Source organism: Trichosurus vulpecula, chromosome 1 (assembly GCF_011100635.1).
Source record: "Trichosurus vulpecula isolate mTriVul1 chromosome 1, mTriVul1.pri, whole genome shotgun sequence".
NCBI classification, from domain to species: domain Eukaryota; kingdom Metazoa; phylum Chordata; class Mammalia; order Diprotodontia; family Phalangeridae; genus Trichosurus; species Trichosurus vulpecula.
The window spans coordinates 337375412-337389586 of record NC_050573.1 but is presented as its reverse complement, the minus strand read 5'-3'; the positions used below and the strand labels follow the sequence as shown (position 1 = coordinate 337389586).

Here is a 14175-nt window from a genome sequence, read left to right as displayed (position 1 = left end):
AAGAGTGAGGATTTCAAGAGCCAGGTAATGACAGTGAGGACACAGCATCCTCAGCCCCACGTAAGACTTAATGAGTTGAGCCAAAGGAATCAGAGGCTTAGAGCTGAAAAGGAGAGCCTCAAAGTAGAAAGTAGAAGGAGGGCTCAGCTATGACAAAGAAGGAAGAGATGGAGAAGGAGCATGGGCACCTACAGGCCTCTTGGAGCAGAAGACTTAGGATGAAGCTATCCTGCTTGTACTGATATCTTCAAGAACTGAGGGAAAGTTAAAAAAAAGTATGCTCTAATCCTCCCAATTTTATCTCTCCATGCCTGTTCAATAAATGATATACATCACAATCAGTGTGAATAATGCACCCTTGATGAGCTTGCATGTATTTGAATTCAGACTATTTGAAGTTACAATTATGTAAACCGGTTCCAAACCATTGGAAATATGCAGTGTGAATTCAAATAATGTGACCATACAAGGAAGAGTCAATATTAATACTAATTGAGACCAAGCTTGTTTCTTTTACTTAAAAACATTTCCTGTATCCTAATTTTCGTATCCCAAAGTGCAGGATTAGCTAAAGACTTTGCAGAGCCCTGTTCTAGACACTGGGGTTACAAAGACAAAAACAACAACACAGTTCTTGTTCCCAAAGTATTTGGGGAACAAAATACCAGGGGCAGGGATGTGATACAAACAAATAAATATGATGTGATGTGAAATGCTTAAGGGAACGATCTGGAAAAAATTCTTTAGGGAAATAAGAGAAGGACTAGGATAGTGCTTTGCTAACCAAAGACAGAAAGCATGAATTTTTAAAGATTTATTGTGTTGGAAAGGTGACCTCTTACTGAACTGACCATTTTTGAAGAGTAGGTCATCGTCAATGAATCCGGCAGAGAATCCTATGTTATTGTAACATGTATGGGCTTGCAATCACTTTTATATGAGTTTTGCCGAAGGACTACAATAAGAAAATTGCTTTTTAAATTTGTTTTTTGGCACAAGAAGGATTAGAACGTGGAGGACAGCCCTAGTTTTAGCCACTGTGAAGTTGTTCAAAAACATTATACAACATTACAGAGGCTTACACACTCTATTTTTTACCCCAAGAAAGTAATCTGCTATACATACTGTGATCACTTGTTGAACCTAAATGAGTCTGATATGGACCACATGAAAATAGATAATATCTGAATTGTCTACAGTAAGACAACAATAGCAAATTAATGGATCAGAGTTCTGTTTATGCTTTTCTATTTTTAAAGATAATAATGTGACAGATTATAGACAATACTATTCCTTGATTTTAGGTATAGGAAAATACAAACCTATTTGTGGTAACTGAAATGCATTATTAATTTATACGTATTAAGAACTATAATTAAGGCAAGAGAATTTTTCCTGAAAGATTAGATTGTTCAATAGGATGGTAAGCAGGACCCTAATAAAAGAATTTGCTAATTGGTCTACTTTGATTCCCATGCATGAACCTAGACATGGTATGATTTTGAGACTTTGAGAAAGAGTAGAGAAACATAAGAAAGGAATATTGAGAAACAAAAAAGTAGGCAGTTATATATTCTTCAAAGTTCTAGCTGAATTAGGAACAAAGAAGATGAGGGAGGTCACTGAACAAAGCAAACTGTAATAATATGATTGTTCTACAGAAATACAATGCATCCTCCCATTATTTCCCAAATTAGCTTCAATGACCTGTTATTAGATATAATTTATAGTCTTTGTAAAATCCAATCTTTAAACCTGCTCAGTGGTTTCACTGAAGCCATTACTAAAGCTTAACAACAAAACCCCAGTTACAACACAGCTTCTTACCTCTTGTTTAACGTTCAAAGTCTCATTTTGTGTGTATGTCTGTGTGCCTGAGACCCTTGTGAACCACGGGATTTTTAGGAATGAAACTGTAGTAATTAGAGAAGTCATTTTGCCAGCATGAAGCTTAGCTTCAAAATAGTAGAAGACCTAAAAACTCCTAGACTACTGGGAAATAAGAAAAGAAGTATTTTCTGCAATCCTTTGGCAAATTCCATATATAACCAACTGAGGACATAGAAATATTATAATAACAATAATAATGATAGCAACTTTGGAAGGTATTATCTGACTGAGATATTACTTTCTTACCCTGACTCAGGAGAGAACTTGATTGAGAAGAAAAAGTGGGAAGCAAAGTTTTGCAAAAAGCTAAAAGATGTTTAAACACTTGTCCAGATGTTAGGACATGTTATATTTGATCATCAGTGAATCTTACATCAATGGGAACTTCACGTGATAGACATAGTACTGACCCAACCAGTTAAAAATCAGGCACATCACAAAAGCAAAAGAGTCACTGTATAATAAAAGAGAAGATTTGTGTGAGTGTGTGTATGTGTTTGTGTGCATGTACACATGCATGCACACTGGCCAGTAGTGGTGGAAAGTGGGGGTTAATGGCCAATAAAATATGTATTCCACCAAGTTGTATGAACACAAAGGACAGTGTTTAAAATAATCTAACCCAACAGATAGAAAAGCTACAATAAAATTAATTTTTAAGAAGAATCTTATTGTCAAAACATACATTTGTCTTTTTCAAATCCTTAGCAATAACAAAATTAAATTCACAAAGGCAGATGGCATCTGAATTCAACTTGAACCATTCCCATTAGAGCAAATCTGTCTGTAATGGATCTGTGAGCCTTACCACACTGGGCAGCACCTTAAATTTAAAGAGGAAAATATTGGCATTTTTAATAGTATAAATTTTCTCTTTCTTTGGAATGTGAACTATATTTAACATATGCAGATTTAATTTTTTTTCTTTTTTGCCTTTTGAAATAAATCCCTAAATATTGAGTTTTAATGCCAATTTATGAAGAATGTGAAACATTTATTTCAAATAAAACTGTCAAAAGATTAATCAAGATAGTTTATAAGAGGCTCATAACACAAGATTTAAAAAACAAGGAAGACTAGGAGGAAAAAAAAAATCCCGAGCCAATAAATGAGAATGGAAAACAATAAAAACAAACAGATCATCCATTATTCAGGTACATGGAAAAAGGTGCCAGGATCAGTAACTTGAACTCAATTTCTTATAGGGCTCACACAGTTCATTAGGAATGCTAACTCTGGACTTTTAAGGAAACAATAAGTGTTCAACAATAGATGATCTTACTGAAGGAATGAAACACTAGGGTATATATTAAGGAAAGTTAGAAGTGTCAAAAACTCATTGAGTCTTAAGAGCTAGAAGAGATGTCAACCAATTCACCTTTTTTCATTCAATGAGTATCACTGACAGTCAACTCATTTCATCTTTTGGGAGGAAAATGGTTCAGGCAGTTAATGATCTCTTTGATTTTCTGTCATGCATGTATCTGTTATGATGTTATACTGACAGCCTGGGATGTGAAGATTGTATGATTATGGGAGAGAAAATGGAGCCTGAGAGGGTCATACTTGTGTGGTAGACCATGTGGGAGGAAAAACAGAGGACAGATAAAACTGAACTACCTTAAAATGTAGGCAATTTAAATATATATATATATATATACACACACACACACACACATACGTACATATATATTTATCTAATATTTTATTTTCCCCCAATTACATGTAAAAACAATTTTTAACATTCATTTCTTAAAATTTTGAGTTCCAAATTCTATCTCTACCCCCACCAATAGAGAAAGTAAATTGATACAGGTTATACATGTACAATCATGCAAACTCTATTTCTATATTAGTCACGCTGTGGAAAAAAAAGACCAAAAAAACACTCCAAGAAAAATTTTAAAAATTACATTTTGATCTGCATTCAAATTCCATCAGTTCTTTCTCTGGAGATGGATAGAATCTTTCATCATAAGTCCCCTGGAATTATCTTGGCTCTACTGAGAATAGGTAAGTCATCACTGTACAATATTGTTGTTACTATGTACAATGTTCTCCTGGTTCTGTTCATTTCACTTTGAATCAGTTCATCTAAGTGTTTCCAAATTGTTTTGAAGGCATCCTGCTCATCCTTTATTATAGCACAATAGTATTCCATCACAATCATATGCCACAAATTACAAGTATCACCTTCCCATGTAGGAATGTAACCTTATTTAATCCTAATTTAATTTTATTGAATCACTTTTGATTTCTCTTTCCCGTTTACCTTTTTATGCTTTTCTTGAGTCTTGTATCTGAAAGTAAAATTTTATATTCAGCTCTGGTCTTTTCATCAGGAATGCTTAAAGTCCTCTATTTCATTGAATATCCATTTTTACCCTGGAAGGATTATAATCCGTTTTGCTGGGTAGGTGATTCTTGGTTGTAATCCTAACTCTTTTCCCTACCAGAATAGTATATTTCAAGCCCTCTGATCCTTTAATGTAAAAGCTGCTAAATCTTGTGTAATCCTGACTGTACCACCATGATATCTGAAAGGTTTCTTTCTGGCTGCTTACAATATTTTCTCTCTGATTCTGACCTAGAATTTGGCTATGATATTCATGTGATTTTCATTTTGGGGTTTCTTTCAGGAGATGATTGGTAGATTCTTTTAATTCCTATTTTACCCTCTGGTTCTAGAATATCAGGGCGGTTTTCCTTGATAATTTCTTAAACTATGATGTCCAGACTTTTTTTTGTCATGGCTTTCAGTTAGTCCAATAATTCTTAAATTATCTCTTCTTGCTCTATTTTCCGGGTCATTTTTTTCCAATGAGATATGTCACATTGTCTTCTATTTTTCATTCTTTTGGCTTTGATTGATTGTTTCTTGATTCTCATAAAGTCATTAGCTTTCATTCGCTCAATTCTAATTTTTAAGAAATTATTTTCTTCAGTGAACTTTTGTACCTCCTTTTCCATTTGGCCAATTCTGCTTTTAAAGGAGGTCTTCTCTTCAGTGGACTTTTTTGTCTTTTTTACCATTTGGCTTATTCTGTTTTTTTAAGGTGTTATTTTCTTCAGTATTTTCTGTTCCTCCTTTACCAAGCCATTGAATCTTTCTTCATAACTTTATGGCATTGCTCTCATTTCTTTTCTCAATTTTTCTTTGACCTCTATTTGATTTTTAAAATCCTTTTGAGATCTTTAAGGGATTCTTTTGGTCCTGAGACCAATTAACATTTTTCTTTGAGGCTTTGGATGTAGTAGTTGTCTTCTTCTGGATTTTGTTTTGAGCTTCCCTGTCACTTTATGGTCAGGTTATTTATTTATTATTTTTTTGCTATTTGCTCATTTCTGAGCCTATTTCTTGGCATTTAGCTTGATGTTAGAGTTGGACTCTGCTCTCAGGGTAGAGGGGGCACTGTCCCAAGCTTCAGGTTTTCACAGCTGTTTTCAGAGCTAGTTATGGGGGCCTCTAAGTTATCAGTTCTTCCAAGGTGGTATGATCTTATGAGATGTTTGTTTACTATTCTCCTGGCCAGTGCTTTGGTATGTAAATGACCACAAATCCTCTTTTCCACCTTAGAACTATGGCTAGGGTCCTCACTTCCCTGAAAGCTCTGGTGTGCTAATGCTCCTCCCCACTCTGGTACTGTAACCCAGATGTCAACCTAGATCTGTGTATGAGCAATAAATGTAATAGAGTCCTACATCTAGTGCCAGCAAAGGAACTCTGGTATTCTCCTTCTTACCAGCTGTCTGACCCTTTTACCCTCTGTAGGCTGAGAGTTCTGGAAGCTGCATCTGCTGCTACAGATTCAGTAACCCCTGAGGCCTGTTACTAATTTGCTGGTGTAGACTGTGCTGGACTGAGTTTCACTCTTACCCAGGCAGGACAGACCTTTTCTAATTGTTTCGCCCCATCCTTTTGTGGGTTCTGATGCTCCTGAATTTCTTTTGAGGCATTCTTTAAAATTGTTTAGATGGGGCTTTGGGAGAGCTCAGGTGAATCCCTGACTTTTCTCCACCATCCTGGCTCTGCCTCCCAACAAATGTTGGTGATTATTAATGAACCAGCAACTACAAAAAAGTACAGTTGCGAGGGAAAAAAGGAAAAGGGAACAGAGGTAAGCCTCATACAAATGGTATATGAAACATCCTTTATGTTTAAACCTAAGCAGTGAAAGGATCACAAAAGCAGCACAAAAAAGGAAGAAAAATCATGGTATTCAGTCCAATCTGTAGGAAGAAGCTCATTTTATTATGCAGACCCCTGTCTAAACACAATTTATTAGAAATTAGTTTTAACACAAACTCATATTAGCATAGCGCCATGAGAAAAGGCACTCAGTAAACATTGTGATTGTTATGTATGTAAGGCAACTTGTAGTTATGTAAGCATCAATTGTTCACGCTGGAGATCACATAGGTTCATTCCTCCTCACTGATTTATCTCTCTTTGCCTAACAATGTATCAGGCTGGTATGGATCAAACAAGATAACATCTATAAAGGACTTAGCACAGTGCTTGGCACATAGTAGGTGCTATGGAAATGCTTATTCCTTTCCCCGTCTTCCTATCGAAGTTACCCGCAAGTATCTGCACCAAAAAACAGTTAGCAAAAAGCAGGCAATTTTAAAGATTAAATAAGAGCTGAATAAAAAAGCTAGAGTGTTTCCTAATTTCATTCACTGAAATTCTCACTTTCTTTCACAAACATGTATAAGTAAGAGTTGGATAAATAGGTTTTTACTATTCTCTAACAAGTCCATTCTTTTGAAAGATTAGGCCAATTTTTCCTTCTGTGGAAGGCCTATAGTTTTTTTTTTTTTGCAGGGGGGAAGGCAGGGCTATTGGGGTTAAGTGACTTGCCCAAAGTCACACAGCTAATAAATGTGTCAAGTGTCTGAGGCCAGATTTGAACTCTGGTCCTCCTGAGTCCAGGGCCGGTGCTCTACTCACTACGTCACCCAGCTGCCCCTATAGTTAAGTTTTGGTAGCAACTAAAACCAAATACATAGTTCTTAGCTTTTATCCATGGAAGGGGCATGAAATTGAAATTATAAAGAAATGAAACTGATTAGTGGGGTTCATGGGATCAGTTGCATTATTTTACGGTTATATCATTTTATGGTCACACCTTTAAAAAATAAAAGTTCTCAGTCTCAGCTCATTCAAATCTCAGATGATTTAGCCCTTGATTAAGAATACCTTCATCATAGACCTATATAAGAAAGCACAGAATTCATTCAAGCCTGTGGCTATCCTGGAACATTAGAAATGGCCTTCATTAGGAATGTCCCCTTAAACACATCAAATAAGGTCAACATAAAGGATGAAACAGACTCGTAACTTCATTACCTGAGCTATGACATCTGAAATTGAGGCACATCCCACCAGAAAACTGTATTTGTGTTTCAAGAGAATGCCTGCATGGGTCCATGCCTGCCACAAAAGAGAAGAAACAAATGTGAACAGATCCAACTGGAGAGACATCTTCATGTTTATTTAATTATGAGTTTTTCTTTTTTTAGCCATTTTCTCTGTCTTCCAAATTTGTGACTATATGAGGGATCTGTGACTTAATCGGGACAGGGGAATGCTGGCAAGGGAATTCCCTCTATCCATGTAACTTATCTCTGGTTTGGTAGATGTGTACCAGGAAGTTGCCTCGGGAACAGAGAGGTTAAGTCATATAGTCTCATACAGTTAGTGCCAAAGGCAGGATTTGAGTCTGGGTCTTCCCAATGTTAAGTTTAGCACTCTATCCATTTAGTCACACTGCTCCTACTTCCTGGAAACATGAACCCAATATTAAATTACTTTTATATTTAATTTATGTTTTATAAATATTCCTATTTATCAAGTTAGCATTTTAATAAATAAGCCAACAGGTAAGGAAATTATTTAGGTGAAAGTAGGCTAGAGAACTACCAAGACTTATATAATGGCCAGGTCTTCACTACTCAGAAGTGAAAGCAGAAAAACTAAGATAGCTGCTAAATGACATTTATTGATTACATACCCCGGGTAGGTGCTCAAAATGTGAATGTATATAGGAAGGAAGGATGGGGGAGGGGGGGGTGGAATACAAAAGAAGTAGAAAAGGCAGACTCTTCTTTCCTTAAAGAGCTTATAATCTTGATGATATTAATATCATATCTCTACCTCAACTACTTATGTATCCCAAGTGAAAGCATATTTTAGGAAGAATTAACTAGATGACTGACACCTTCAGTTTCTTAGTGTACAGATGGCCAATGAGTCAGCACTAGAGCTAGTAGGTCAATTCAGAATTTCTGGCTTTTTATGCTTTGGTTAGTATGCTGGGCTATGGTCTCTCCTGGCTAAATGACTCATAAGGACCCAGCCAGTCAATGCCACTTAAATTGGTCCAATAATGCAATTGCATACTTTGAAATCTTAAGCATTTTATATTGGGAAATGCTTGCAAACGTAATTAGTAACACCAGGAAGGAGTTATGACAGCCATTCCTGGGCAAGCAGAGTGAATTATAACCAGTCTGATTTTCTTAAATAAGAGAATATTAAGAGAAGAATTTGAATTTTATATGAAGCTATGCTATAATCAGGACTCTTTAATTTAGTTCATTATAATTACAATTCTTGTACATTCTTATTTACTGATTAGTAGAGAGAGTCTTCTAGTCTCTTGGCTGCAAGTCTGGGCATTGCCTGACTCCGCATCTGAATGCCAGCATCTTCAAGGGAAGGTAGAACTGAAGTACTATAAACCAAAACCTTATGTGTGAAAGTTGGTGAAGTGCCACAGTTCTCTGTAGGACTGGATTCTCTTTAGACTTAGGGGCTGGTAGGTTTGAACCTACACTTAAGAGATGCAGTATTTCCGCAGCTAAGCAAGGTGAAAATTATTACAGATTTGACACCCATTTCCTGGGTTTGTGCATGTTTGCCTATTCTAGTCCTTTTGTTTTTCTTTAGGCTAAACCCTCTCTTGGAACATACAGATTGTGCGTTACAAGTGTTAAAAGAAAAGCTCACAGTATTCACATCTATGAATAGCATCTTGTGGTCTGTCTGGTGGCCTGAAAGCTATCAGTATGATTAATAAGTTTTGTGGTTTTTCAAATATTGTCTCCTCAGCAAATATATCAGAGCCATGGGGGAAAAATTCATTGTACTTTTTGTAGGTTTTTTTTAAAAGTTGCTATTAATAGCAGTTTTGCTCAGCTGTGTTGTATTCCCCTGGGCATGTGTATATGAAGATGGAAAAAATACCATATTACTGTGGTTCTGTTGTTATATACTTTTCCTTAGAAACACACTCTTACGGCTGAGAAAAACAGGCAGAAAGAATTGGAAGGTTGGATAATTAAGATCTTCAAATGGACTTTTGCCAACAGACTTGAATTCATTGGATAGCTGTACATTTCATTTGTGGGTAAGAAGCCTTCATTTTAAGTGTGGATTTGATGATATTCATTACAACTTTCTTAAAGGCACTCTTTTTTTCTCCAGTCCACCAATGTAAGGCTTTAACTCTTTGAAGGCCACAAAAGGATACACTGAATCAATGCTGGTGGTAGTACTCCACTGCTCTGAAGGCATCCCTGCACTAAATAAATTCAGATGCTACGGAGAACTTGGCTCTATGAATTCAATCCAATTTTTGATTTAATACATCAACTACTGGAGTGGATGCATTTGAAAATTCACACAAAAACACACATCCAGATGCAGTAATTCTCATGGCAGAGATTTTATTTCCCACTGAAAAGCCTGAAGGGCTATACAGGGTTAGTTAACCACAACTGAAATGCCCAGGAAGCAGAAATACTTTAATATATGACTGCCATGTATACTGACATAAAACCATCAGAGATTCTGCCTGACCTTAAATTAAAGAATTTTCTGAAAGGTAAAAAGGTCTCCAGAACTAGACCTTTATAAGTAATAGGCACTTATAACTGATTCAGAGCATTAAGAATTTTAAGATGATAGGATATCCATTGGGGGGGTTAGTACAAATCTTGTAGGCTCTGTGATTTTAAAAATTATCTGTATGGCTGATTTAAATTAAGTTACAGCTGAAAAGAAGGGTTTATTTTTTGGTATTTTAAGTAATTTTCACTGGCTTTTTCCTTTCCCATGGTTCTGTGCTCTCTGTAATATTTTATGTCTATAATGTATAATCTATAAATCTACATATAAAATTTCATGGGAAAACTTGCCAGTATGATGACATGGAAAGCTTGAGCTGTCAAGATGATGAGTACTGAACTAAATATAGTAAAGTTAATTACTGAAGTGATGGCATCTCTACCAGTTCACCTTAGCTGCAAGTGATTTCCTGAGCTAAAGAATGGTATATGTGTTTAACCACATTAGAATGAATACATCTCTGATCCTTTGAAGCTAAGACAATTTGAATAGCTCCTTCTGGTTGCTTGCACAAACCCTCAGAACCAGAAAAAAAATCTTTTTTTTTATTCTTTTACTAACGTGTGAGATGCAATGCATAAAATGAAGGGATATGAAAGCTTACTTTAAAGCGAAATGCTTTCTTCACTCACCATGGCATCCATGAAAGGGAAGGCAGCAAGATAAAGGAAAGCTCTTCGAGTTTTATTTCCCACTGATTCATCCACATGGTGCAGTTTATTAATAATGTAGTAGCCTAAGTCACTGTAAGCTGCAAGAGTACAAGACAAAGTTACCATTAATGCCTGGAGCAGCTCACAATTCTGAAGCACTCTAAAGCTGACAAAATGTTTCACAGAGGACGCTTCCTTCCACCCTCCTGACAACCCTGTGAGGTAGGAGCTTCTGTTAGCCCTGTTTACAGAGAGGCTGTGACTTACAAAGGGCACACAGTTATCGAGTTTAGGAGGTGGGACCCAAGCCCAAGTCTTCCCAACTCCAACAGGAATGCTTCGTCCACTGCCCCTCCCTGTCTTTCGACTCTCCAGCCTGAGCAGACATAGGCAACATTTGGAAAAATAAATATGTTCTTTTTTACTGCATTGCAATTCCTTTTTCATGATGTAAATCAGTTTGGCTCTGATCATTTTTAATCTCTTTTATTTATATATCTTTTTTTGGGAGGGGGAAAAGTTTAGTTAAGTTATGCCCAAAAGGTGAAGGAACTCTCAGGATTCCTTTATTTCTAAGATGCAACGGTTTCTAACAGGTTAGCACTTCTTAATATAATGACATGTGGGCATTCTAATAATGTTACAGTAGAAAAAAAATACAAAGGAGGTATCTTTGTTTAGACTTTCTGATTGATTCTTACACTGCTCCTGAAAACAGCCATCTTCATTGTTGTTTAGTGGTAGCTACTCTACGTAACCCCATGGTCACATGGACCCCACTGGAGTGGGGTTGCCATTTCCTTCTCTATTGTGTCTCCATTAATTAGGAACTGAGGCTAACTGAGGTTAAGTGACTTGCCCAGGGTCACACAGCTAGTAAGTATCTGAGGTCATATTTGAACTCTGATCTTCCTGATTCCAGACTCAGCGCTCTATCCACTGAGTCACTTAGGGGCCTTGTACATAGTCATCCTAAGAGGAACCAAAATACCTAGAGCAGAGAAACCTAAGCAATGTTGCATAACACTATTTTGTGACTTTTTCCCCCCTTCCTCTACTCCCAGAGGCAGGCAAAAAGAAACAAGGGTCAGGGATATGAATCTTGGCAAATGTTCTAGAGGTTACAAATGAAAGTGCCAAGGTTGGACACATTTCTCTCTTCCTATTGAGGCCTATACTCTAAATAACCACTTTTTTAATTCCTTAAGCAACAATGAGTTTTCCTAGAGACCATGTCTTACGATATCTTCTCATAAGACAAAATCCTCCCCATAAATACACCATAGCCTCACTTCACATCTAGTGTAGCTGTGTTACAACTTTTGTGAAAACCATGGAAGGCACCAGTAACCCAGAGGTAAAGTCAATAGAGGAGAGCAGCAAAGTCCCTGGTGCTTCCTTGTTTCTCAGAAATTTAACCCTGCTCCTGTGCATTACAGTAGAGTAGATAACACGAAGAAACAGGAGAATAGCTGGAGTAACTGAGAATAAGAGAAAACCACTCTAAAAGAGGCTATGGAAATACTTGTTTTATTCCATAAATGAAAAATAAAATAAATAAAAATGAAAAAATACAAAAGTGATGAAGGATATTTGGGGTGATAGAGGGTAGCAGAATGATAAGAGTATCCTAGTAGGAGAAGATTTGGCTAGCAGAAAATGAAAAAAAAAAAAACAGCATATATTATACCCATTTTATCACAGCATGTTTGATGGAGAGACACACTGATTCTCTTCCTTTCTAATAAAAGCCATAAAACCAACTAAATGCAAAAAGAAAGAAAAATCCATTATATGAAAGACTTACTTTATAGCAATGGTTCTCAAACTTTTTGGACTCGGGACCCCTTTATACTCCTAAAAATTGTTGAGGCCTCCAAAAACTTTCTTTTATGTGGGTATATCTATTAATATTTACTATATTAACAATTAGGATGGATGACATTTAAAAACATTAAGTAATAAATCCATTATATATTAACATATTTTTAATGGAAAATAAATCCAAAACAAAAAAAAATTAATAAGAAGAATGGTATTGTTGTATATATTTTTACAAATCTCTTTAATCTCTGGCTTAATGAAAAATATCTGGACTCTCATATCTGCTTATGCATTTTATCTACTGTGATGTTGTTTTGGTTGAAGTCTATGAAGAAAATTCAGCTGCACACATAGGTAAGTTCAAAAGGGAAGAGTATTTTAATAGGCAAATAACATCTTAGTATTATTATGAAAAGAGTTTTTGACCTTTAGGACCTCCTGAAAGGGTCTCAGGGACCCCATATGTCTGAGGACCATAACTGGAGAATCATTGCTTTAGAGCACTTTTAAGGTATGATAAATCGGATTAAGGTTAAAGTTTAGTACCTTTTTCTCTAATCTATAACTTTTCTCTCTTCATTTCATTTTCTAGGTCTAATCTTATGTACAGATTGAGAGAATACTCCATTTTAATTCTCCCTTTTCATCTTAGTAGGAAAGCTAAACCTTCCTGGGTTTTGTACAGGCTCTCCGGAATTCGGGTTAAGTTGGCAGCCAAATCCCTGCAGATGGCTCCCCTCAGCTTCTATTTTCCCAGAACTGAACCCTTCCTTCCAGCTACAAAAGGAAGACATTTGAATCACAGAAGCTTAAGGATTAGAGCCAATGGAATTTAAGTGTTCTTCTGACAAATCAGCACTCTTTTGTTAATTGCCTCCTATGTTCCTGGTACTGACAATAAAAGGACAAAAAATGAACTACTCTCTGCCCTCCAGGAGTTTACATTCTTTGGAAGGGACAGCATGTCCACTAATAAGTACAATTATACAAAATAAATACATAATATGCACAAAATTAAAAAAAAAGAGTGTAATTTGGTGGAGGTAGAGGAGTCACTAAGACTCAGGAAAGGCTTCATGGAAGAAATGGTAGCTGAGCTGAAGGTGGCACAGTTGATAAGAGCGCCAGGCCTGGACTCAGGAAGACTCCTTTTCCTTAGTTCAAATCTAGCTGTGTGACTCTGGGCAACTCACTTAAGCCTATTTGCCTCAGTTTCTTCATCTGGAAAATGAGCTGGAGAAGGAAATGGCAAACCTCTCTAGGACCATTGCCAAGGAAACCCCAAATGGGGTCATGAGGAGTCAGACACAACTTAAAACGACTGCACGCTACCACTACCACCACCACCACCACCAGGGATTCTAAGAAGTGGAGGGAAGGAGGAGAACATCCCAAGCAAGGGGAACAACTCATGCAAAAAAGAAGGCTGCTTTGGATGGATGGTAGACTACATGAAGGAGAATGCTATCTAACAGGACTGTTAAGGTACGCTGGAGCATTTTTGTTTCCTAGCATTCCTGTATTCTCCCCCCAGGACAGTGGAAGAGAAAGAATTTGATCAGCCACGTTTGGTTCCACAAAGTATCTCTATGTTTAACCTGACTCTGGGTTCTAACCTTTGTCCTCCCCAGCTTCCCTCATAAAGAAAGCTCTACTTTGTGATTTCTGGTTTCCTCCCACCCATTACTTATTTCTAGTGTGAGGGATTGGAGAGGTGTAAATTATTTAAGCTAACCTGTATGCAGAGCACATTTAACAGGTTCTTAGGTAGGTTGCCTTAGCAATAGCTTATAACCTTCAACTCTAATAACCTGCCTCAGTAAGATAGTTCTTCAGAAATTATTTTCTGAATCTGTATATCTTGGAGATTAAAAGATTTTGAATGAAATTTGT

The 14175-nt window shown here is 36.6% G+C and overlaps 1 protein-coding gene across 1 annotated transcript in view; it reads right to left on the bottom strand.

Moving 5' to 3' along the window:
• Positions 1 to 14175, bottom strand: part of ANKH (ANKH inorganic pyrophosphate transport regulator) — a 161779-nt gene that overhangs the window by 58892 nt on the left and 88712 nt on the right. The window contains exons 4-5 of the mRNA XM_036750670.1: positions 10438 to 10556; positions 7244 to 7327 (exon numbers count right to left, since the gene is read on the bottom strand). Coding sequence (XP_036606565.1) covers positions 7244 to 7327; positions 10438 to 10556 — 203 coding nt within the window. The remainder of the gene's footprint in view (positions 1 to 7243; positions 7328 to 10437; positions 10557 to 14175) is intronic.